This window comes from Carcharodon carcharias, chromosome 7 (genome assembly GCF_017639515.1).
Source record: "Carcharodon carcharias isolate sCarCar2 chromosome 7, sCarCar2.pri, whole genome shotgun sequence".
Lineage (NCBI taxonomy): Eukaryota > Metazoa > Chordata > Chondrichthyes > Lamniformes > Lamnidae > Carcharodon > Carcharodon carcharias.
The window spans coordinates 82,772,588-82,799,097 of NC_054473.1; the positions used below are offsets into that span (position 1 = coordinate 82,772,588).

At 45.9% G+C, this 26,510-nt stretch overlaps 1 protein-coding gene across 1 annotated transcript in view; it reads left to right on the forward strand.

The window, feature by feature from the left end:
- Positions 1 to 377: 377 nt before the first annotated feature.
- parp3 (poly (ADP-ribose) polymerase family, member 3) overlaps positions 378 to 26,510 on the forward strand; it is a 48,470-nt gene continuing 22,337 nt past the window's right edge. Inside the window, exons 1-4 of the mRNA XM_041192320.1 lie at positions 378 to 660; positions 17,518 to 17,711; positions 21,720 to 21,845; positions 23,640 to 23,825. Of these exons, the coding sequence (XP_041048254.1) occupies positions 17,532 to 17,711; positions 21,720 to 21,845; positions 23,640 to 23,825 (492 nt within the window). The 5' untranslated portion in view covers positions 378 to 660; positions 17,518 to 17,531. The remainder of the gene's footprint in view (positions 661 to 17,517; positions 17,712 to 21,719; positions 21,846 to 23,639; positions 23,826 to 26,510) is intronic.

Here is a 26,510-nt window from a genome sequence, read left to right on the forward strand (position 1 = left end):
TCCGCAGTTTTTGGCTTTTATTATAAATCAAGGTGATCGCTGGTTGCTGGGTGAAGGTCGGTTGTTGGATGATGGACATATACATTGACCATTGGCAGGTGCATAGGGGCGTAATGTTGTGAAGATGGACGTCTGGGTCAACCAATGGGTGGAACAGGAGGCATGATGCTATGATGATTGATGTAGGGATGGACCAATGGCAGCAGCACGGGGGCGGTGTGGCACGACGTTATGTACTGAAAGTCCTGGAATAGGAGCCTGCAGGTTTCAGCAGCTGGAGGGGGGCCTATTCTCACATCAAACCCGGCCGGTGGGGATGTCAGCTCGTGTCCTGCTCAGTGATAGGACATTTTGGTTTGTGAATGATCACAGTGAGGAATGTGAATGCTGCAAATGGAGCTGAGCTCAGCAGGCCTGCAGCTGGAATCCCTGTGGAGAGGAGGGAGGGGGTTAACTCTGGGCTGTCAGAAGGAAGCTGTGTCTACTTCTCATTGGATCAGTGTTTGTTGTGGGTGAGGCCACTTCCTCAGCAGCTGATCTGCTTGTACAGATCCTGATCCCTGCTTGTTCAGACTTGTTCAACCTGTGGAGCAATTCACCAGGAATGCTTCCAGCCAGCAGTTTTCATTCAGGACTACAGGCCAGAACCCGACCCCTTCAGTAAGTACCAGGCTGGCTCTCTGAGGATGTGGGTGTCACTGATAGAGCTGACATTTGTTGCTCCGGAGAGGGGTCATACGGACTCGAAACGTTAACTTTGTTTTTCTCTCCACAAATGCTGTCAGACCTGCTGAGTTTTTCCAGCATTTTCTGGTTTTGTTTCAGATTTCCAGCATTTACAGTATTTTGCTTTTATCATTTGTTGCCCATTCCTAGTTGCCCCGACTTGTGGCTTGTTAGGGCACTTTAGAGAGCAGTTCAGATTTAGCCCTGTGGGAATGGAGTCATATAGGCAGACTGGTAATGACAGCAGGCTTCCTTCTCTAAAGAATATTAGTAATCCATTCGAAAAGAAAGACTTGCATTTATATTTCACTTTTCACAGCCACTGGATGTATCAAAGCTCTTTTGCAGCCAATGGACTATTTTTGAAATGTGGTTAGCCATTGTAGGTTTTAATGAAAATCCAGCAGCATTGTGGTTATTTCTTTTACTGATACCAGCTTTTAATTTTTGAATTGAATTCAGATTCTCCAATTAAAGTGGTGGGATTTAAAGTTTTTCTGGATTATTAGACTAGGCCTCCAGTTGAGATCTGAGTTAGAAGTGCACTCACTGCATTCCCCAAAATGCTGCATGGCACTCTCGATTTCTAAATACCCTAAATGTGACCAACAATGCCTGAAATGTGGCAGTAGTGTTGTTTTCTAATTAACCCCTGTGCTCACTGACCTAACTGGTTCCCAGTTGAGCAACACCTTGATTTTAAAATTCTCATCCTTGTTTTTAAATCCACCCATGGCCTCGCCTTCCCTTTCTCTCTAATCTCTTCTAACCTGACAAACCTCTGAGATATCTACGCTCCTCAAATTCAGGCTTCCTGTATATTCCTGATTTTATTCCGTCCGCCATTGACGACTGTGCTTTCAGCTGCCATAAGCTCTCAAATTCCCTTCCTATACCTGTCTGCCTCACTTCCTTCTGTTAGCTGTGGTTCAGCTGATAGCACTATAATGTCTGAGCCATGTGGTTCTGGGTTCAAGTACTACTCTAGGGCCTGAAAATACAAAAATCAAGGCTGGCATTCCAGTGCACTACTGAGGGACTGCTACACTGTCAAAAGTACTATCTTTCAGATGAGATGTTAAACTGAGGCTCCATCTGCCTGCACGGGTGGATGTAAAATAATCCATGGCACTATTTCAAAGAAGAGTAGGGGAGTTCTCCCCGGTGTCCTGGTCAATATTTATCCCTTATTCAACATTGCTAAAAACAGATTATCTGGTCATTATCACATTGCTGTTTGTGGGAGTTTGCTGTGTGCAAATTAGCTCTCATGTTAGCTACATTACAACAGTGACTACACTTCAAGAGTATTCATTAGTTCTGAAGTGCTTTAAAACATTCAATGTTTTATATAAATGCAAGTCTTTTTCCTTTCATAGAGTCATAGAGGTCTACAGCACAGAAAAAGGCCCTTCGGCACATCAAGTCTGCGCTGGTCAATCAAGTACTTAACTATTCTAATCCCATTTTCCAGCACTAGGCCCATAGCCTTGTATGCCATGGCATCGCAAGTGCATATCCAAATACTTCTTACATGTTATGAGGGTTTCTTTCTCTCTACTACCCTTTCAGGCAGTGAGTTCCAGATTCCCACCACCCTCTGGGTGAAAAAAATTCTTCCTCACATCCCTTATAAATCTCCTGCCCCTTACCTTAAATCTATGCCCCCTGGTTATTGATCCCTCCACCAAAGAGAAATGTTCCATCCTGTTTACCCTATCTATGCCCCTCATAATTTTATACAGCTGAATCATGTCCCCCCTCATTCTCCTCTGCTCCAGGGAAAATAACCCCAGTCTATCCAATCTTTCCTCATAACTAAAACTCTCCAGCCCAGGCAACATCCTGGTAAATCTCCTCTGCGCACACTCTAGTGCAACCATATCCTTCCTATAATGCGGATTTCAGAACTGCACGCAATACTCTAGCTGTGGCCTAACCAGCGTTTTATACAGTTCCAGCATAACCTCCCTGCTTTTATATTCTATGCCTCGGCTAATAAAGGCAAGTATCCCGTATACCTTCTTAACACCTTATCTACCTGTCCCGCTACTTTAAGGGACTGGTAAACATGCACAGCAAGGTCCCCCGATCCTTGGTACTTCCTAGGGTCCTACCATTCATCCTGTATTCCCGTGCCTTGTTTGTCCTGCCCAAGTGCATCACCTCACACTTATCCAGGTTAAATTCCATTTGCCACTGATCAGCCCATCTGACCAGCCCGTCTATACCCTCCTGTAATCTAAGGCTATCCTCCTCACTATTTACCATCCCACCAATTTTCTGCTTCATCTGCGAACTTACTGATCAGCATTCAAATCTAGATCTTTTATATATACCACAAACAGCAAGGGACCCAACACCAATCCCTGTGGAGCCCCACTGGACACAGGCATCCAGTCAAAAAAACACCCCTCGATCATCACCCTCTGCTTCCTGCCACTCAGCCAATTCTGGATCTGATTTGCCAAATTGCCTTGGATCCCATGGGCTCTTACCTCCGTTATCAGTCTCCCATGCGGGACCTTATCAAAAGCCTTGCTGAAGTCCAAATAGACTACGTCAAATGCATTGCCCTCATCTATACAACCTGGTCACCTCTTTGAAAAATTCAATCAAATTGGTCAGACATGACCTCCCCTTTCAGATGTTTCTTGAAATGGATGCCTTCGATTATGCTTTTGGTGACCTGTGCTAATTTCTTCTTCTGTGGTTCAGTGCCAAATTTTGTTTACGAGCACTCCTGCAAAGCACCTTTGGATGTTTCAGTATGTGAAAGATGTGGTATAAATTTAACTGTGGATGGGCATGGCCCATACTATTGTTCTCCTATCTGGCTGAGGTGGCAGTCACCACAATATCTTCAGCATTACTGGAAGCTCTTTGCTGGTCTCGGTTGGTGAGGTGCGGCTGGGGGATGTGGGGTGTGGTTGCGGTTGCCTTGGAAAATGTCGGAGTATTTTCTTTTCCTGAGCAAGGCCACTTTCCAAAAATCTTCAGCCTATCAGCTGGGATTTGGTAATGCAGCATCACAAATGCCACCCAGGACTTAAGTTTAGTGATAAAAAACAAAAACAGAATTATCTGGAAAAACTCAGCAGGTCTGGCAGCATCGGCGGAGAAGAAAAGAGTTGACGTTTCGAGTCCTCATGACCCTTCGACAGAACTTTCTGAGGCAGTGCTGCACTGTCGGAGGTGCTGTCTTCTGGATCAGGTGTTGAACTGAGGTTTCATTTGCCCTCTCAACTGGATTAAAAGTAATCTTTAAAAGTACTTCATTGGCTGTAAAGTGCATTGGGACTTGTGAAAGGCCCTAAAAATGTTACTTTCATGTTTACATCACCATGTATTCAAGCAAGAAAAACAAGTTGATTTTTTTGGCAACACTGTCTCTAAGAGTTTTTTTTAAGTTGATTAATGCTGTTTATCTGTAGAGTTGAGGATTTATTTGTGCTTCATTTGTGTCCATATGGACTTTAGCAAGGCCTTTGACAAGGTCCCACATAGGAGGTTAGTTTAGAAGGTTCAGATACTTGGTATCCATGGAGAGGTTGTAAACTGGATTCGAAATTGGCTGTGTGGGAGAAGACAGAGAGTGGTAGTGGATGATTGCTTCTCAGACTGGAGGTCTGCGACTAATAGTGTGCCTCAGGGATCTGTGCTGGGACCATTGTTGTTTGTTGTCAATATCAATGATTTGGATGATAATGTGGTAAATTGGATCAGCAAGTTTGCTGATGACACTAAGATTGGAGGCTTGTGGAAAGCGAGGAAGGCTTTCAAAGCTTGCAGAGGAATCTGGACCAACTGGAAAAATGGGCCAGAAAATGGCAGATGGAATTTAATACAGAAAAGTGTGAGGTGTTACATTTTGGAAGGACAAACCAAGGTAGGACATACACAGTAAATGGTAGGGCACTGAGGAGTGCGGAGGAACAAAGGGATCTGGGAGTTCAGATACATAATTCCCTGAAAGTGGCGTCACAGGTAGACAGGGTTGTAAAGAAAGCTTTTGGCATACTGGCCTTCATAATTCAAAGTATTGAGTATAGGAGTTGGGATGTTATGGTGAGGTTGTATAAGACATTGGTGAGGCCAACTTTGGAGTGTTGTGTGCAGTTCTGGTCACCTAACTACAGGAAGGATATCAGTAAGATTGAAAGAACGCAGAGAAGATTTACTATGATGTTGCCGGGTCTTAAGGAGTTGAGTTACAGGGAAAGATTAAACAGGTTAGGACTTTATTCCTTGGAGCGTAGAAGGATGAGGGGACATTCGATAGAAATTTACAAAATTATGAGGGGTATAGACAGTAAATGCGAGTAGGCTCTTTCCACTTTGTTAGGAGAGATAAACACGAGAGGTCATGGCTTTAGGGTGAAAGGGAAAAGGTTTAAGGGAACATTAGGGGGAACTTCTTCATTCTGAGAGTGTGGATGGAGCTGCCATCTGACGTAAATGCGGGCTCACTCTTAAGTTTTAAGAATAAAGTGAATGGATACATGGATGGGAGAGGTCCGGAGGGTTATGGACTGGGTGCAGGTCAATGGGATTAGCGGAATAATATTTTGGCACAGACTAGAAGGGCCGAATGGCCTGTTTTCTGTGCTGTTGTGTTCTATGGTTCATTATGCAAGGAGCTCCTCTCCTGGGGTCGAGCAGCTGCATTGCCAAGGGCTGGGCCTGTTAGTTATGTTCCAGGCTTCAGGCCTGGGTGTGATTGGCTGGCTTGTGAAGCAAGGCCTGGGTGTGATTGGCTGGCTTGTGAAGCAAGGCCTGGGTGTGATTGGCTGGCTTGTGAAGCAAGGCCTGGGTGTGATTGGCTGGCTTGTGAAGCAAGGCCTGGGTGTGATTGGCTGGCTTGTGAAGCAAGGCCTGGGTGTGATTGGCTGGCTTGTGAAGCAAGGCCTGGGTGTGATTGGCTGGCTTGTGAAGCAAGGCCTGGGTGTGATTGGCTGGCTTGTGAAGCAAGGCCTGGGTGTGATTGGCTGGCTTGTGAAGCAAGGCCTGGGTGTGATTGGCTGGCTTGTGAAGCAAGGCCTGGGTGTGATTGGCTGGCTTGTGAAGCAAGGCCTGGGTGTGATTGGCTGGCTTGTGAAGCAAGGCCTGGGTGTGATTGGCTGGCTTGTGAAGCAAGGCCTGGGTGTGATTGGCTGGCTTGTGAAGCAAGGCCTGGGTGTGATTGGCTGGCTTGTGAAGCAAGGCCTGGGTGTGATTGGCTGGCTTGTGAAGCAAGGCCTGGGTGTGATTGGCTGGCTTGTGAAGCAAGGCCTGGGTGTGATTGGCTGGCTTGTGAAGCAAGGCCTGGGTGTGATTGGCTGGCTTGTGAAGCAAGGCCTGGGTGTGATTGGCTGGCTTGTGAAGCAAGGCCTGGGTGTGATTGGCTGGCTTGTGAAGCAAGGCCTGGGTGTGATTGGCTGGCTTGTGAAGCAAGGCCTGGGTGTGATTGGCTGGCTTGTGAAGCAAGGCCTGGGTGTGATTGGCTGGCTTGTGAAGCAAGGCCTGGGTGTGATTGGCTGGCTTGTGAAGCAAGGCCTGGGTGTGATTGGCTGGCTTGTGAAGCAAGGCCTGGGTGTGATTGGCTGGCTTGTGAAGCAAGGCCTGGGTGTGATTGGCTGGCTTGTGAAGCAAGGCCTGGGTGTGATTGGCTGGCTTGTGAAGCAAGGCCTGGGTGTGATTGGCTGGCTTGTGAAGCAAGGCCTGGGTGTGATTGGCTGGCTTGTGAAGCAAGGCCTGGGTGTGATTGGCTGGCTTGTGAAGCAAGGCCTGGGTGTGATTGGCTGGCTTGTGAAGCAAGGCCTGGGTGTGATTGGCTGGCTTGTGAAGCAAGGCCTGGGTGTGATTGGCTGGCTTGTGAAGCAAGGCCTGGGTGTGATTGGCTGGCTTGTGAAGCAAGGCCTGGGTGTGATTGGCTGGCTTGTGAAGCAAGGCCTGGGTGTGATTGGCTGGCTTGTGAAGCAAGGCCTGGGTGTGATTGGCTGGCTTGTGAAGCAAGGCCTGGGTGTGATTGGCTGGCTTGTGAAGCAAGGCCTGGGTGTGATTGGCTGGCTTGTGAAGCAAGGCCTGGGTGTGATTGGCTGGCTTGTGAAACATCGTGGACCATGTATAACCCAGGAAGAAAGCCCAGAATCATTAGTTGATTGGATCCCTCCGTTTAGTGAGTAAACTCAGGAAGTACATGTATGTCCCTGATGTTGTGAGGGGCATCCTTGGAACCATGTATCACACCCAGGCCTTGTTTCACAAGCCAGCCAATTACACCCAGCCTAGAGCCTGGAACACAACAAACAGGCCCAGCCCTTGGCAATGCAGCTGCCCCAGCCCAGGAGAGGGCTCATTGCATAATGAAGCACAAATAAGTCCTCAACTCTATAGATAAACAGCATTAATCAATTTTTAAAAATTGGGGGAAGGGGAGTTGTGTGACAGCAGGAATTGTAGTAGCTCTGGGCCCACAGGGTTGAGTGAACAGTGGACCCGAGGTGTAAGGCTACTTCTATTAACTCTTTTCTTGAGGGTTGACCACTAGGGTGGACAAAGCTCTAAGTGTTTCCCTGGAAACTCCAGGAAATGATGATTTATGCCCGGGATACTGCGTGGCAAAAATAATCAGGAGAGACATCACTAGGATGTTGAAAAGGTTGTGTGTTTTTTATTATTAATAAAAATATTGGAGATGGGGGAAAATGAGAGTTGGCATGCGCAAGGTTTTGGAAGCGAGTAACCAGGTGGTGAAGCACTCCAGGAATACGTCCAACCTCCCAACGTGGCAACCCGGCATTCTCTTTAACCAAACGCCATGAGGAACAAAGGCCTGTGTTTCTGGGAGACCTCCTTAAGCTGTCATTGAATTGAGGTCAACCTTTTAAGTATTGAAGTAAGATAGCCTCTCCAAACATAACACCGTAGAAAATAAGAGCAGGAGTAGGCCACTCGGTTATGATCATGGCCGATCCTCTATCTCAACGTTATAATCCTACGCTCTCCCTATACCCCTTGATGACTTTAGAGTCCAGAAATCTACTTATTTCCTTCTTAAATATATTCAGTGACTTGGCCTCCACAGCCCTCAGTGGTAGAAAATTCCGCAGGTTCACCACCCTCTAAGTGAAGAAGTTTCTCCTCATCTCAGTCCTAAATAGTCTATCCTGTATCCTGAGATTGTGACCCGTTGTTCTAGACCCCCCCCCACCCCGGCCAGAGCAAACATCATCTCTGCATCCAGTCTGCCCAGCCCTGTCAGAATTTTATGCGTTTCAATGAGATCCCTTCTCATTCTTCTAAATGCCAGTGACTACAGGCCTAGTCAGCCCAATCTCATCTCATACAATGCCATCCCAGGTATCAGTTTGGTGAACCTTAGCTGCACTCCCTCTATGGAAAGTATATCCCTTCTTGGTTAAGGAAACCAAAACTGCAGACACTACTCCTGGTGTGGTCTCACCAAGGCCTTGTGCAGTTACAGTAAGATATCCTTGCTCCTGCACTCAAGTCCTATCACAATGAAGGCCAACATACCATTTGCCTTCTTAGCTGCTTGCTGCACCTGCATGCTTGCACGTTCTTTTAGATAATATCACCACCTTCAATACCTCTTTGTTCTTTTGTCTGTGACATCTTTTGGTTATCTCCTCTTATCACTGCTTGCTTGTCCCAACAACCACCACCCCCCCCTTTTTCTTCCCCCTGCCCCAAACCAGCTTATATTTTACCCCTTTCCTATTTTTACTTAGTTCTGTTGAAGGGTCATGAGGACTCGAAACGCCAACTGTACTCTTCTCTGCTGATGCTGCCAGACCTGCTGAGTTTTTCCAGGTATTTTTTGTCTTTTGCTTGCTTTCAGTGACTGGTGTAAAAGGACACCCAGGCCCCTTTGTACATCAACATTTCCCAATCTATCACCATTTACATAATACTCTGCCGTTCTGTTTTTCCTACCGAAGTGGATAGCTTCACACTAATCCATGTTATACTGCATCTGCCATGTATTTGCCCACTCACTCAACATGCCTAAATTGCCTTGAAGCCTCTTAATACTCTCCTCACCACTTACATTCCCACCAAGTTTTGTGTCACCAGCAAACTTGGAAATATTGCATTTGGTCCCGTCATCCAAATCATTGATATATATTGTGAATAGCTGGGGCCCAAGCACTGATCCCTGCAGTACCCACTAGTCACTTCCTACCACTCCGAAAAAGACCTGTTTATTCCTATTCTGTTTCCTGTCTGCTAACCAATTCTCAATCCATGCTAATATATTACCCCCAATCCCATGTGCTTTAATTTTGCACACTAACCTTATGTGGGACTTTATCAAAAGCTTTCTGAAAATCCAAATACACCACATCCACTGGTTCTCCCTTATCTATTCTGCTAGTTATGTCCTCAAAAATCTCCATATTCTGCTAGTTATGTCCTCAAAAATCTCCAGTAGGTTTGTTAAACATGATTTCCCTTTCATAAGTCCATCTTGACTTTGTCTAATCCTGTTGATATTTTTTAAGTGTCCTGTTATCACATCCTTTACAATAGGCTGTAGCATTTTCCCTATCTCTGATGTTAGGCTCACCGGTCTATAATTTGCTGTTTTCTCCCTCCCTCCTTTTTAAATAGTGGGGTTACATTTGTCACCCTCCTATGTGCTGGGACTGTTCCAGAATCTACAGAATTTTGGAAGATGACAACCAACGCTTCCATTATTTCCATAACCACCTCCTTTAGTACCCTGGGATGTAGATTATCATGCCCAAGGGATTTATTGGCTTTTCACTCCCATTAATTTCTCCTGCACTATCGTTTTAGTAATACTAATTTCCTTCGATTCCTCCTTCTCACTAGACCTTTGGTTACCTAGTGTGATAAACTTGGAGAGTAGAGGACGGGTTTCTTGTAAGAAACAGTAAACTTTATTAACTGACATCAGATGAGGCTACATGCTTGTTCCAAAGCCAAGGCTAAAAAGCTCCGTCCCTAAGATTCCCCACACTTGGGGCTGATTGGTCTATATAATCACATGATTCTATAATAGTAAGAAATGGCTTAATTTACAATCATTACATTCCTCCCCCTTTACTTTTGTTTTACCCTCTTATTTACAAAGTATCTGAACCCATATATACAATTATGTACAGTTCAAGCCATTATAAATTCAGTCTTTGAGGAGGTTCTTGGATTCGGGTAGAGCGACGCAACTCTACAACTGGAGATTCTTCTATTGGATCGACTTGCACAGGAACTGCAGCTTCAGGGACATCCCTAGGCAATGGCAGTTCAGAATTATTTACTTCAGCAGAGACGTCCGGTATATCTATTCTTTGTTGATCTGGCACCTCGGGTGTCGAAATTTCAACTTCAATTTCAGGTAGATTAACTGATTGTTGGAGGGTTTCTCGACTTCTGAGATAAACCACATGTTTCCTCACAATCCTGTTTTCCACTTCCAACTGATAAGATAAAAGTCCTGTTTCAGAGACGATTGTACCAGAAACCCATCTCGGTCCAGTTGAAAAATTTCATACAAAAACTGTCTTTCCCACAGTAAGCTCTCGACCTTTACTGTGAATGTCATGATTCACTTTCTGACTTGCCTCGTTTCTCGCCACCTTCCCCCCTAAATTAGGGAATACCCGACTCAATCTCATACGAAGTCGGCGCTTCATCAACAATTCTGAAGGTGTTAAACCTGTGGTCGCATGAGGAGTTGTACGATAACTGAACAGGAATCTTGAAATTCATGTTTCTAATGTTCCTTCTAATAATTTCTTCATGCCTATTTTAAAGGTTTGTACCACTCTTTCTGCCAATGCATTAGAAAAAGGATAGTACAGTGCTGTTCTGACGTGCTTAATCCCACCTAGGTTCACAAATCTTTAGAATTCAGTGTTAGTGAAAACTGTACCATTATCTGACACAGTAACTTCAGGTAAACCTTGAACACTAAAACTCTGGAGCAGTTTTTCAATGGTTGTAAACAAAGTAGGTGATCTTAATTCAAACACGTCCATCCATTTGGAATGTGTGCCGATAATTACGAGAAGCATGGCACCTAGAAATGGATCGACAGAGTCTATATGTAGTGTAATCCAGGGTTGACCAGGCCAGTCCCACAGATGCAGTGAGGCTGAAACGGGCAACATCTGCTGTTGCTGGCACTGTGGACAGTGTTTCACCAGTTTTTTTCTGTATCACTGTCCATACCTGGCCGCCAGGTATAACTTTGTGTGAGTATCTTCATCTTTGAAATACCAGGATGCACACTATGAAGTTCTTCTAAAAATGGTTCTCTTCCTTGGACAGGGATAATGACTTTTGCTCCCCATAACAAATACCATCTTGACAACTCAGTTCGGGTCTACGTGCACAGAATGGTTATTTTAATTCTTTAGGGATTTGTGCATTTGACCATCTTTGTAGTACATGTTCATGGGCTCTTGCTAAAATTGGATCCCGATTCATCCAATTCTTTATCTGTCTTGTGCAGACTGGTGAGGAGTCCAGGAAATTTAATGCAAGTACCTCCTTGATGCACTGCTACATGCGTAATACTATCTGGCAAAGGGAGACGACTGAGGGCGTCTGCATTTGCTATATGCATGCTCTGACAATGCATAAAAGTGTACACGTATGCCGACAAAATTAAAGCCCATCTTTGAATTCTAGCAGAAACTATCGGTGGGATTGCCTTATCTTCACTAAACAATCCTAACAATCCTCCCGCGCATCTGCCCTCACACCTTTCTCTCCCTCCCGGAAACATGATAGGGTCCCCCTTGTCCTCACTTATCACCCCACCAGCCTCTGCGTTCAAAGGATCATCCTCCGCCATTTCCGCCAACTCCAGCATGATGCCACCACCAAACACATCTTCCCTTCACTCCCCCCACCCCCCCAGCAGCATTCCGCAGGGATCGTTCCCTCTGGGACACCCTGGTCCACTCCTCCATCACCCCCTACACCTCAACACCCTCCCACGGCACCTTCCCATGCAACCGCAGAAAGTGCAACACCTGCCCCTTCACTTCCCCTCTCCTCACCTTCCAAGGGCCCAAACACTCCTTTCAAGTGAAGCAGCATTTCACTTGCACTTCCCTCAATTTAGTCTATCATGCATTCGTTGCTCCCAATGCGGTTTCCTCTACATTGGAGAGACCAAAAGCAGACTGGGTGACCGCTTTGCAGAACACCTTCGGTCTGTCTGCAAGCATGACCCAGACCTCCCTGTCACTTGCCATTTCAACACACCACCCTGCTCTTATGCTCACATGTCCATCCTTGGCCTGCTGCATTGTTCCAGTGAAGCTCAACGCAAACTGGCGGAACAGCACCTCATCTTCCGACTAGGCACTTTACAGCCTTTCGGACTGAATATTGAGTTCAACAATTTTAGATCATGAACTCTCTCCTCCATCCCCACCCCCTTTTCGATTTTTCTCCCCCCCCCACTTTTTTCCCAATAATTTAGATAGTTTTTTCTTTTCCCATCTATTTCCATTATTTTTAAATGTATTTCCATCCATTGTTTTATCTCTACCTTTTAGCCTTTTTCAATCCCTCCCCCACCCCACCCACTAGGGCTATCTGTACCTTGCTTGTCCTGCTTTCTACCCTTAGACAATATCACCATCTTCAACACCTCTTTGTCCTTTTGTCTGTGACATCTTTTGGTTATCTCCACCAATCACTGGCCCTCTATCCAGCTCTACTTGTTCCACCCCCCCTTAAAGCAGCTTATATTTCACCTCTCTTCCATTTTTACTTAGTTCTGTTGAATGGTCATTCGGACTCGAAACGTTAACTGTATTCCTCTCCACAGATGCTGCCAGACCTGCTGAGTTTTTCCAGGTATTTTTGTTTTTGTTTTGCATTTCCAGAATCCGCAGTTTTTTTTGCTTTTATCCTAACAGTGGTTTGTGATCCATCACGATGGTGAAGAAGTATTGACTGTGTAAATATTGATGGAGCTTTACTCCAGGTACAATGGATAAGCCCTCTTTTTCAGTTTGCGAGTATCCTTTCTTGGCTGCAGAAAGACCTCTGGAAACATATACCCTGTTGGTCTTTCAGATTTGATTTCTGTTTTTTCTTCATATGTTTGCCACAGGGTTTTGTCTCATCTTTTTTTTGATTTCACAGTCGGTCAAATTTCTCTCTGGTGAAATTTTAACTTGGTTCAGTTTGGGGATTGAGTTACCCATTCACATCTTGGAAAGTTCCTTGACTTTTCTTTCTAATGCTTCTTTTGTCTCAAACAACTGATTCTTCAGTTCCTCTGTCCACCACCATGAGCAGACTCTTTCTATTTACTTAAAGTGTAACAATGATTGGCTCAGTTTTCCTGGCCTTCAGATTGTGTAGGGAATAAACGTCTGCCTCAGTAACTCGTGGCTCTTCTATGTTGTGCATTTCATTTAACTTGACTAGCTGTCTGAATGGCTGCCTTGATCAAGTTCTGCGCTGTTTAACAGCATGCCCTTTTTTTTGTGGCAGTGGTAGCATTCTGCCTATTTAAATCTACAGACTTTGGGTGCGTGATTTCTGGGTGAGCTGCCTCCAGCAGTTCTTTTTGCTTTTCTAGTGGTAGGGACCATGTCTTTCTTCACTGTAGCCATCCTAATCTTCGTGCCATGCCCAGCTGCAGGTTCCTGTCCTAGCTGCAAAACGGCGCCATATTGCACAGACTGCAGAGCCTGCGAGTCCCTCTCAGCACACTCCATTACTAGCGCTATCTCCATGGTGTGCTTCAGGTCAATATTAACTTCTGCAAGCAAAGGGCACTGAATGGTATTATTATTTATGCCGCAAATTAAATGGTCTTGTAACATGCCGTTTAAAGCATCACTCAAGTCACAGTACTCCGTTAACTGTTTTAACTTTGTGATGTACATTGCAGTCGACTCACTGGAGGCCCTTACTCAAGAGTTAAACTTGAATCTTTGCATGATCACAGAGGGTTTAGGCTGAAAATGTCCTTTCAAGAGGTTGACTAGCTTGGTGAAGAATCTGGAATTTAGCATGTTCGGAGCCTTCAAACTACAGATTAGATTATAGGTTTTGCTCCTGCAGACACTTGGGAGAGTTGTCTTCTATTTCTCCTCCACCGTTATATCATTGGCTACAAAGTAAAACCTAATCGCTCAATGTATTGCCTCCAGTCCTCGACGGATGAATTGTACAGGTCAGTTCTACCAAGGAGAGGCATTGCTAGTTAGTATACACCTTTTATCCCCTTAAAATATCAGAATACTCAAGTCGAGAGCGCTTTTTATCCTTGTCACCAGTTGTGATAAACTTGGAGAGTGCAGGACGGGTTTCTTGCAAGAAACAGTAAACTTTATTAACAGATTTCAGAGAAGGCTACATGCTTGTTCCAAAACCAAGGCTAAAAAGCTCCGTCCCTAAGATTCCCCATGCTTAGGACTGATTGGCCTATACAGTCACATGACCCCCATAACAGTAAGAATTGATTTAACTTACAATCATGACACCGAGTATTTCTGGGTAGTTATTTGTCTTCCTCCATGAAGACAGAACTAAAGTAGTTGTTTAATTTCTCTGCCATTTCCTTGTTCTGTTATAAATTGTCTCTTTTCAGATTATAAGGGGTCTACATTTATCTTCACTAACCTTTTCTTAAAATTAGCTGGATTTTGCACGACAGTCCTCAAGGTATCCAGGGTCATTAACCATTAACAATAATTCATTACCTATTGGATCTCGATCATACTGGAGTGTAAGAGGCAGCAGTAGTTCTGCTTTGTAAACAAGCTGTTTATTAAAAATGCTGAAGGGGTTTGGTTTTCTTTATCCCTTTTATTGTGTGTGTTTTAAGACTAATCTCCTATACTTTATCTAGCTGATTTGAGCTGTGCTGTCAACATTAGGCACAGCCAAGGTTTTAGACTTGAGATTGTCTGCCCAGTTTTGAACCAGAAGTCAGAATGGGATACTACCAAAAACAATGGCTCTGTAAGAAACCAGGCTTTGGGGAGAGAACAGGGCAGTGGGAACAACTTGGATTGTTAAAGCCACAGAGTCAGGACAGACACAAAGGGCTGAATGGCCTCCTGTTCTGCCAGCCTCTATGGTTGTGCCTCTTGAGGTAATTTTCTCTGAGACACATTGGGCAGGATTTTCCCTTCGTCAGACAGGCGGGCCCAGGAGCGGCTGCGAAATGGTCTGCCCCCCGCGATTGGGCCCTGACCGTGATTTCACGCTGGCTGGCCAATTAATGGCCAGCTAGCATGAAAGGCACGCTGAAAGGCTCAGCGCTGCCGGGGTGGGGGCGGGAGGGAGGAGGGCAATCTGCGTGTGCGTGGGGAAGGGTGTGCTGACAGCTCCCTGAGGACACAGAGCTGCCTCAGAGCTTGAAGAGTTGGACAAAGAAAAATAAAGATATAATAAATGATGTAAACATGTCCCCACATGTGACTCAGTCACGTGAAGAGGCACATGTTTAAAATGAAGTGGAAACATTTTTTTTTTAGTTTTTTACTTACCATTGGAAACCTCATCCTGCCCATGGATGAGGATTTGTAAAAAATGTAAAGTCCGCCTGGCCTATTCGCCTGCCCACCAACTGAATGGTTGAGCGGGCAGTGAAAAATACAACTTAATTAATACTTTAAGGGCCTTAATAGGCTTCTTAACTGGCAGCTGCTGACTTTCACGCATGACTGCCGACCGAAAGATCGTGAGAGTGGGCGAGTGTCCTGATGTCATTGCGTGAGATTTTGCATCCGATTGGGTTGGGTGAGTGCCCGGCTGCCATATCTTGGCCATTGAGGAAACCAGCAAGCGGTAAAATAAGGTATTCCCTGAATACTGCAACCACTTTTACCCCCATGAGTTAAGTATAAAAAATAAACATTCAGTTCACTTCAAGATTTCCGTGAATTTTAGGCACATTTAAATGAGCCCATGAGATGGCCATTAAATCTGCGTGGTGCATTGAAAATCTATGAGAGTTGCCATGTCTGTGTAGCTCACCTGTTTAAAGGGACTTAAAGGGGAGTGCTCCATCCATCCTTGCACAGTCGCTCCTCCTTTAACTCCAGTCTGCCGTTAGTTTGGCCTTGGGAAGGTGCCTGTCTGCCTTGAGTTAAGGGAGTGCCTGTTGTGTGGGATAGATTCCCAGCTTTAGTCATTGTGTCAATTAACGCTGTTCAGAAAGAGCTGATGGGTGGAATCTCCCCAGTCTACCAGCAGCAGGAAGCTTAGTGGGCAGGGGAACTTGATTTGATGCGAGGCCAAAAATCCATTTCCTGATGGTGGAATGAACTTTAGCAATTTTATTGAGGGGACTATAAGGGCGGGTCAAGCTCCCTGACGAACAATGTCGGAAGCCCTTTTACATGCATTAGCATGTCATGTATGCTCATTAAAAGGCCAGCTCACAGGAATTAAGTTTCCCCATGAAATTAAGTTTACTGTCAATGAGAAATTAGAATGTTCAACATTTACAACTGCGTATAGGTCGTGTGTACCTCGCAAGGTAGACTTCCTCCATGATTAATGGTGAGTTGCCATTGCACTGCCCTCTTTGGGGAGCATCTGTAAATGCCAGCCTATGCTTGAGTGGTGGCGGCAGCGCAAGTTGCTTGGAGGATGCCTAAGGGAGGAAGGGTTAGAGGGGAAGGGTGCAGCAGTGGCTGGGCAAGGATGGAAAGGATATTGTGGGTGGCCCTGGGGAGGGGGAGTGTGGGTGGCCCAGGGAGGGGTGGGTTGCAGGCGGCCCGGGGAGGGGGAATGGGTTTGCAGTTGGCCCGGGGATAGGGGTGTGTTGTGGGCAGCCCGGGGTGGTGGGGGGGTGGGGGGGGGGCTGCTGTAGGTTGTGGGCGGCCTGGGAAGAGGGGGTTGCAGGCTGACTATCCGTTTAAATATGGCACCTCGACCTTCAACCCCATGTCATAATGACAGGGACGGCGACTTCCTGCCCGCCCTCTCCGGAGATTCGCTGTACTCCTTGCAGATGTACATGCAATGAGCTGAACAGTGCAAGATTGTTCCCTGCCCCGCGCAGCGGAAATCACTCCCACTTCTCCCCCCACCACCAAGCTTAGACTCCAGAACGGAAGATTCAGGCCAATGGCTCAATTGAGGAAGGGAGGCCTCAGGCTTCAATCCTCAATCTGTGCTGAATTAGCAGGTGGGGACAGGAACAGCACGGTTGGTCTCACTGCCCCGGCCATGGATGAAATACAATGGGGAGGTGCAAAATCTGAAGAACTAAATTCTCAGTACAATGCACTGCCTTCTGGAGTGAATGGGAAGCGTAAACTGAGCCGGCTGATTGCATAACTAGGAATGGAATGGAGGGCTGATAGAGTTAATACAATGGAGCTCATCATAAGCTATGGAAAATGATGATCTCTTAGCATTGGGGACTTGTGACTGGGATAAAAATGGGGGAGCCGGCTGGGGGAGAGGAGAGGGACAAAGGGATGGTGGAGGAGAAAGAGGGATGCGGAATTCCATGTCAACATTACCCCTGGCACGCTGCCAGGTTTTACCAGCAAGTCCAGCATTATTTCCCCTCTCCCCTATTTTCTACCATCTCTTCCCCCTACTTCCTTCCTCCTTCATCTTTCTCTTTTCCTGGACCCCTGCCTCTGCACTGACCCCTCTCACCCCAACTCCCCAACCTCTGCATTCTCTTTCCTATAAAGCCCCCCGCATGTGCTCTCTTTCTCCCCCAATCCTCTCACACTCTCCCTCTCCCCCAATACCCACTGTCCGCAATCTCTCTCTTTTCCTCCGTCCATTTAATGTGCTTTGTTTTCCATTTTCCAGCTCTTGTTTCAGCGATGCCACCAAAGAGGAAATCGGCTGCCACCAAGTCGGATGCCAAGCAAAAGAAGGTCAAAGTTGAGCCAGAGGAGGATAATGTAAAGTCAACTGTTGAAGCCTTAAAAGCTGCTCCAAAAGACAAGGCCAAGGCCAAGATTGATGAGCATTGCCAGCTGAGTTCTAATGCATTGGCGACGGTAGGTGGGCTCCAGTATTGCTGATATTCTTAGGATTTCTACACACTCTCCTGCAATGATTGACTTACATTGGCTGGGATTTTCCATGGCCACTGGCATTGGGCATGTTCGGTGATGTGAGCAGACATTATGGCGCAATTGGTTTTACGACGTTGTGAAACCAGCTTGCGATTGTCCGCTCAGCCCATCATGGTGGGCCGCGTTTCCCACCATTGGATGTCGGGAACCTCACTGTAATACATCAGCATATCATTATAACGTCAGCCTGTCGGATTCATCACCACCCTTCCCGCTGATGTGTTTCACAACAGTATGTGAGTAACGTGCACCTGGTGGACTGCACTTTGCTCAGGACTTCAAGGTTTGTTTGCCGACATTGCTTCGGTCAGCACTCGCAGTCATCAACACCAGGCTTCACAGACAGCACCACATCACTTTTAATGGGGCTGACGGGCAGGTCTCTACCTACCAGATCAGCCAAATGTGGGCAGCTTTTCAATGGCTGCAGGGCTTGGGCTTCCTTGGGGAAGGGGGAGAAGTGGCCTCAGGCAAGGGAAGAGGCTGCAGGGTGAGGGCTGTACTGGGGAAGGGGGGTATCCCAGAGTGTGTGTGGGGGCACATGTTGATCTGTGCAAGTGGCCTCAAGGTGGTGAGGGCTGAAAAGGCAGTCTCCAGAGGAGATGAGGCCAGATGGACATGAGGGTGTGTGAGAGAGTGAGTGGTGATGTCCCTCGAGCTGGCAGTGAGTGAGATGCCAGTGAATGCTTGATGGGCTTTTGAGTGTGAGTTTAGAGTGATGAGATGGTTGCCATACCCTGGCTGCACAGTTGAGATCATTCATCTTCTATCTGCACTGGATGGCCAACCTCTTCTGTGCAGCTTTGGCACTGATCACCACTGCCACCGCCTGCCATGCTGGAGTAGTAATGTTGCTGCCCCTCCTGCAGCCAGATCATGGGTAGATCACTTCACAGTAGGCCTCCACAGCACCCAAAAGGTGCTTGAGGGTTGCAGTCATCTTGCCTGTCGGGGCCATGTCTTTGTCCTGGGCTGGAAGCACAAGTGCGGCTGTACTTTAAATGTGGGGCCTGGCGTGATGAAGCGGTGAGGTGATGGCAGGTTAGTCGGAGCCCGCCCGCCATGGAAATGGCATGTTTCCTGGGAATGCATAAGTAATGTAGCAGGCGTGGGACAATATGGCATTGCTTTACCCGCCCACTACCACACTTAGACAATGGGCAGAATCGTCCCAGATTTGTACGAACAGATTTGAACCCTTTGAGGACCACAGAGCACTTCTATATCGAAGCAAAGTGCCAATGCCTCTTGCTGTGGCAGACAGTACAAAATATTCCAATTTTCCTCCAGAATTCCAATTTTTTTCTTGTACTGAAATTAAAATAATAAATAATTGAAAGAAACATCTTCCTCCCCTATTCTCTTTCCTGCAGTTGCTGTTCTGGAGCACAGTTCCACAGCACCAGCTGCCTGCCAGTACTGAAGAGACTATCCTTCACCGCAAACTCAGACAGTGAGTGCCAGCTGGCTGTATGCCCAGCAGAGAGGGCACTATGGCCAAACCCAATCCTATCTCTACACTCCTGGCAGGAGTCATGGACCAGTTGAATTGCTTCATGTTGTAATGTGGAAGGCAGTGATTGATGTTGCAGAGAGGCTGTGTCGAAGATCAGCACAGGCAGTGAGGCCATTGTTGAACATGTCCACTAGCAGCTTCCCTGCTGAGACAGCCTAACTTGCCACAGACCAGAGATCAAAATATTAGCTGCTAGGTGCACATTTTAGAAATGTCCAGACATTCCCCTCAACAAAGAAACTGGAATAAGAGCATAAAATGTCAGAAACACACCAGTCAATATTGGTGAAGAGGAATGATGGGGCTATGGCATTTAGGATGTGTACATTGTCTCAGAACTGAAGATGGGAGGGGCTTTTGGAGAATCGTACAGCACAGGAGATGCCCATTGTGGTTGTGTTGGCTGTTTGAAAGAGCAATCAGTTGGCAGCATGTTTGCCTCTGAGTCAGAAGGTTGTGGGTTCAACTCACATTCCAGAGACTTGATTACAAAAATCTAGGCTGACACTGCAGTGCACATGGGAGTGCTACACTGCCTGAGATGCCATCCTTCTGATGAAACGTTAAATAACGCCCTGTCTGCTCTATTTCGAAGAAGAACAGGGGAGTTATTCCTGGTGTCCTCTGTCAACATCACATTGCTGTGTGCCTATTGACTGCAGCATTTCCTACATTACAACAGTGACTACAGTTCAGAAAAGAAAGTACTTCATTGGCTGTAAAATGCTTTGGGGCACCTTGTGGCATGATATTAATGCAAATCTTTTCTTTTTCTATCCAATTTGTCCCATTCCCCTACTCCTTCCCCATTGCCCTGCAATTCTTTTTCCTATCAAGTATTTTTCTTTCAACTGTTTATCAAATAGTTTATCCCTGTCTACTATATCAAACTCTCCTAATTATGAAAACCTCTATTAAATCTCCCCTTAACCTCCTCTGCTCTAAGGAGAACAACCCCTAATTGTCTAGCCTCTCCACATAGCTGAAGTTCCTCATCCCTGGGATCAATGGGGAGATGGTGGCATAGTGATAATGTTACTGGACTAATAACCCAGAGACATGGGCTCTGGGGGATAGGTGTTCAAATTCCATCACGGCTGCTAGTAGAATTCGAATTCAATTAGTAAATCTGGAACTCAAAGCTAGGTTCAGTATTAGTGACCCTGGAAGTATCATCATGTGTCCTAAAGACCCATCTGGTTCACAAATGTTCTTTAGGGAAGAAATTTGTCACCCTTACCAGGTCTGGCCTTCATGTGACTCCAGATCCACAGCAATGTGGTTGACTCTTAACTGTCCTCTGAAATGGCTTAGCAAGTCACTCGCTTCAAGGACAATTGGGGATAGGTGACAAATGCTGGCCTTGCCAGGGACACCCACATCCCATGAAAGAATAAAAATACAATTCTGGTAAATCTTCATGGTTGGAAAAACATAAGAGGGAGAAATCAGCCAATGATTTGAATGTTTCCAAACTTACTTTTAAATTGAGGAGTATTTTGATAGATATGTGAGGTAGGTGGTGAGGGAACCAGAATTGAGTGAAAAACCTATTTAACTTCAGCTTCACCAGCTTGCCTCTTGCAGATGCATCTGTCCATGACAGTATTAGTAGGACTGCCCACCACACAGTCTTTGTGAAGATGAAGTCCTATCTTCACAGAGGATACCCTCCATTGTGTTGTGTGGCACTATCACCATGCAGAACAGATCTAGCAACTCAAAACTGGGCATTCATGAGGCATTGTGGGCCATCAGCAGTAGCAGAATTGTATACAACCACAGCCTGTAATCTCATGCCCTGTCATATCCTGCCATTACTATCAAGCCAGAGGAATCAACCCTGGTTCAGTGAGTACAGAAGAGCATGCCTTCCAAACCCATGACCCATCTAGAAGGACAAGGGCAGCAGATGCACAGGATCACCACCACCTGCAAGTCCCCCACCAAGTTGCACATCATCCTGACTTGGAACCATATTGCCGTTCCTTCAATGTCACTGGGTCAAAATCCTTGACCTCTCTCCTGAGGAACACTGTGGGTGTACCTACACTACATGGACTGCAGCGGTTCAAGAAAGTGGCTCACCACCACCTTCTTAAGGGCAATAAATGCTGACCTAGCCAGCAATGCGCACATCCTGTGCACAAATAAAAAATAAAAAAGGGATGGGTTAAGAAGACAATGAGAAGGTAGGCTGCAACTATAGCACATCTGAAATGGAAGGATGAAATATTTACAAAGTGCAGGATATCTCAAAAAGTGGGCAGGTTTACAGTACAGAAAATCCTAGGTAGTTCACTTTCTGGGCCAAGACTAACTTACAGCACAGAGACAGGCTTTCCTCATGTATATCCACAGGACTGTGTGGGGTTTCCTGTTACACTGATCGTGACACCTTACTTTTGTTACAGATTCATGAGGACTATGATTGCATGTTGAACCAAACCAACATCGGAAACAACAACAACAAGTTCTACATCATCCAGCTGATTAAACTGAATGACTTCTATTATTGCTGGAACCGCTGGGGCCGTGTGGTAAGTAGCAGAGGCAGCAAAATCTTTCTCCTTCTGCCCACCCACCGCCCTGCACTTCCAACTCAAACCTTCTTCAACTGGTTGGATGAGGGACCTGATATCTTTTTGTTTACTCCTGGGGAGGGAACTGGGGGAGCCTGGACTGTTATCAAGGCTGGGTGTGAGGAGAGGAGGTTCTGGGCTAATGTTGGGTTAGACCCTCAGGTCAGTTATCAGAGATAAGGGGGAGGAGAGGCTCTGGGCTGAGATTTGGGATGAGAATTTAGTCAATTATCAGTGTTGGGAGTGGCCAAAGGCTTTTCTATGAGGCCTTCTGCTGCACAAGGAGGGCAGCTTGAGCCTTGGATCATATTCCAGGCAGCCGGAGACTTGGGCCTTCCATTGTCAATCCCCATTTCCAGTCAAAGTTTAGTCAAAGCACTGCTGATATCATCAGGCAGTGACTTTGGACTGTTAATGAGAGTCCTACCTACCTTTGCCGGGAGCCACTTCAATAGCCTAATTTCTGGGTTGGGAATAAGATCAGGCTACCTGGTCCTGAACTCTTTGCCCCATCTGACTGTTTTGCATCCATCAAGTGGTTGTGAGGGTGAGCATGTGACTAAATGGAGACCCATGAACCGAATGTCTGACATTTTCCAGCGACTCCACTAACTAGATTGTAACGTGCTTCTTTGAAAACAGCATTGCACAGAATATATACATTGGTTGTTGTTTTTCTTTCTTCACATGTCCTCTTCTCTTGGAGAATAATGTGAAGCAGCGAGAGGATTGACAAGGTGATTAACAGTCTGACAGGGTGGCATTGTTGTTGTTTTTGTATCTTCACACTCTTCCCTTGGAGAGCAGTGTGGTGTAATGAGAGGATTCACAGGATAATTAATAGTGTGAACACACACTCTGTGACCATGACCATCTATATACCAGCTGTTAGAGTGGTTATTTCTATACAGCGGGAGGTTTTATCGGATCACATGCCCACCGAACGTGAGTAACCCACTTAATGCAGAATTCAGAACTTGAATTGTGGCCTCTGCTCACTGGAACTGTCTGGATTCGAGCCCTCCACCTTCTGACTCAGAAGGGGGAATGTTACCGTACTGCAGCATTTTGGGAGTTCAACAAATTGAGAGAACTGCAGAAATGTGTTGACTCTTAGGGCCCCTGCAAATCCCTTGTAAATCCCTAAGGTTCAGGGGCCTGAGATGGAAAACCACTGGTTTAGAAAAGCAATGGGCTTGATAGGCCCAAGAGCCCTATTCCTGTCAAGCTCTGAGGGCACTTGGTGAGTACTTGTTGCAGCCTCTGGGGTACTTAAGTGCAGATGTGTTCCGTCCCAGAACCCTCAACATTTATCTTCACAAACATTTTTAAAAAAAAAGCTACAGACATTCTTTAGCAGTGCCATTTATGGGCCATAGATCTGAATGAAATCTGACAACTTTGCATTATTCCTTCCTCTCTTGGTCCCGGGTATTCTCGGTACTCCAGCTTACAGTGGACAACAGTTTATCATACCACCTTGGTTTCTTGAACAATTTCCCAAACTAGGCCTCTGCAAAGGGAGCTCCTTCTCCTGATTTCCATCCAATCGTTTTTGTTTAAGCAGTAATGTAAAAGGAAAAGAACTGAACATGCTGGAATTCTGTAATAAAAATAGAAAAGCTGGAAACTTTCAGTAGATGAAGACTGTCCTGAAAGCTTAAGGCCAACTTCCTCCAGCTTCAAGTTATCAAGTGAACATTTAATGTTCATTGTTTTTTCTGCTGCTTTCTCACTGTCTTTCCTGGTTAGGGAGAAGTTGGCCAAAATAAACTGGGTCCTCCAGTTGCCCTGAATGTTGCTATGAAGGATTTTGAAAAGAAGTTCAAAGACAAGACCAAGAATGACTGGGTGAACAGAGATTCCTTTGTAGCATATCCTGGAAAATACACAATGATTGAAGTTCAGCAGGGCTATGAAGAAGTGACAGTTATGAAGGTAGGTCAAACTTAGGTTTGTGTCCAATTTTGACTTGCTTTAGTGTGTGTCAGCCTTGCATCTGAGTTGGTTGTGGTTGATTTAGTCAACTGAGATCTAGTGACTAATCTCTCTCTATCAAGCACGTCAGGGAGGGAGGAGTAAGTGGAGGATAAAAAGGTTGGGGTGGATCAGGGTAGTCGGAGCAGCAGCGGGACCAGAGCAAACCTGGGGGTGAACGGTGCCAGCGGAGCTTCTCAATAAGGCCCGACCCCCTGAGGGTCGAGGCCCAGATCAAGCCAGTCAGGGCAGCAGCTAACCCCAAAAGGAACCCCACCAGAATTTGAAAAGGCTGACAAAAGTGACGTCATCACAAAGCTGAGAACTGATTGGCAGTTAGCGGTAAGCTGTTTTTCTCCACTTCATAGCTACATTAAGGAAAGGTAAGAGTCCTAGGGCTTTTTTTGAAAAAGAAAGAAACTTAAATAATTTTCTACTTGGCTTAAATTTAGGTAAGAGTATTTTAACCAAGGTATGGCAGGGGAGTTCAGTCCCATGTGTTGTATGGCCTGCAGTATGTGGGAAGTCTTAGACGCTCCTGGCAGTCTTGACAACCACATCTGCAAAAGTGCCACTGGTTTGACCAGCTTGAGCGCCTGGTTTTGGAGCTTGAGCATTGGCTGGAGGCACAGCAATGTATCCACGAGGCAGAGGATTACGTGCATAGCACGTTTTTAGACGTGGTCACCCCGCAGCTTAAGGAAGTGCAATCAGAGCAGGAATGGGTGACCACCAGTCAGAAGAAGGGACGCAAGCAGGTAGTCAGGAAAGCCCCAGAGTGCATCTCACTCGAACAGTTTTTCTGTGTTGTAAAAAGGTGGGAGTGACTCTGGGGAATGCAGCCAGAGCCCAGCTGCACAAGGTGGGAGGAGAAAGAGAAAGAGCAATAGTGGTAGGAGATTCAATAATGAGGGGTACAGACAGACGTTTCTGCAGCCACAGACATGACACCAGGAAGGTATGTTGCCTCCCTGGGTCCAGGGCCAAGGATGTCACGGAACGGCTGCAAGGAATTCTGAAGGGAGAGAGCGAACTGTCAGAGATCATGGTTCATATTGGTACCAAGGACATAGGTAGAAAGAGGGATGAGGTCCTGCAACAAGAATTTTGGGAGCTAAATAGCAGATTGAAAACAGGACCTCAAAGGTTGTAATCTCTGGATTACTCCCGGTGCCAAGTGCTAGTGAATATAGGAATAGGAGGATGGAGCAGCTGAAGAGTTGGTGCAGGAGTGGAAGCTTTAGATTCCTGGATCACTGGGTCCATTTCTGGGGAAAGTGGGACCTGCACAAGTCTGGGTTGCACCTGAACCGGAACAGGACCAACATCTCTGTGGGGGGGCGGGGGGGGGAAGTTTGCTAGTGCTACTGGGGGTTTAAACCAATTTGGCAGGGGGTTGAGTTACGAAGTGGAGGTATAGTGTGAGTGATGCACAGACAAATATAAAAGAAAAACCAAGTCAGTCTGGAAGGCAGGGCGTATATTGTCTAATTAAGACAAAAGGGAGCATGGCAAGGCTGGATGGCATTTATTTTAATGCAAGGAGTCTTGCGAGTAAGGCAGATAAATTGAGGGTGTTGATTAACACATGGGGATTTACTGCAATAAGGAGGGATGATATCTTAGAATATCTCTGGACTTGTTGGTCTTAGAAGGTTCCTCAAATGAAGCCATATGAGTAGAAAATAAAAACAAAAAGGGGGCAGTCACATTGTTGGGAGTATACTATAGACCCCCCAAACAGTGGGAGAGATAGTAAGGCAGATATGTAGGCAAATGTCAGAAGTGTAAAAATAATGGAGTAATAATAGGGGATTTCAACTTCCCCAATATTAACTGGGATAGAAAAAGTGTGAAAGGCTTAGAGGGGTGGGATTCTTAAATGTATCCAGGAGAGCTTTTTAAGCCAGCATGTAGAAAATCCTACAAGAAAGAGGGTGGTGCTGGACCTAATTTTAGGGAACAAAGCCAGGAAAGTGGTAGAATTGTCAGTGTAGGAGCATTTTGGTGATGGTTACATAACTCAGTAAAATTTAAGGTAGTTATGGAAAATCCAAAGATGGACTGGAAATAAAGGCTCTGAATTGGGGGAAGGTTGATTTAATATAAGACAGGATCTGGCCAAGGTGGACTGGGAGCAGCTACTTGTAGGAAAATCTACATCAGAGCAGTGGAAGTCATTCAAAAAGGAAATAGTGAGAGTTCAGGGCCAACATGTTCCCATAAAGGTGAAGGGTAGGACCAACAAGTTCAGAGAACCCTGGATGTCGAGAAATGTACAAGGTCGGATAAGGGAAAAAAAAGGAAGCTTATGGTAGATGCCGAGGGCTCAAAACAGCGGAAGCCCTAGAGAGTATAGAAAGTGCAGGGGGTTACTTAAAAAATAAATTAGGAGAGAGAAGAGGGGGTATGAAAAAATGCTGGCGGGTAAAATGAAGCAAAATCCAAAGGCATTTTATAAGTATATTAGGGGCAAGGGGATAACCAGGGAATGAGTAGGGTGCATTAGGGACCAAAGTGGCAATCTGTGTGAGGAGCCGGAAGACATAGGTGAGGTTTTAAATGATTACTTTTCATCTCTATTCACTATATAGAGATGGACGATGTAGCTATATAAATTAGGGAGGGGTCTGTGATATATTTGAA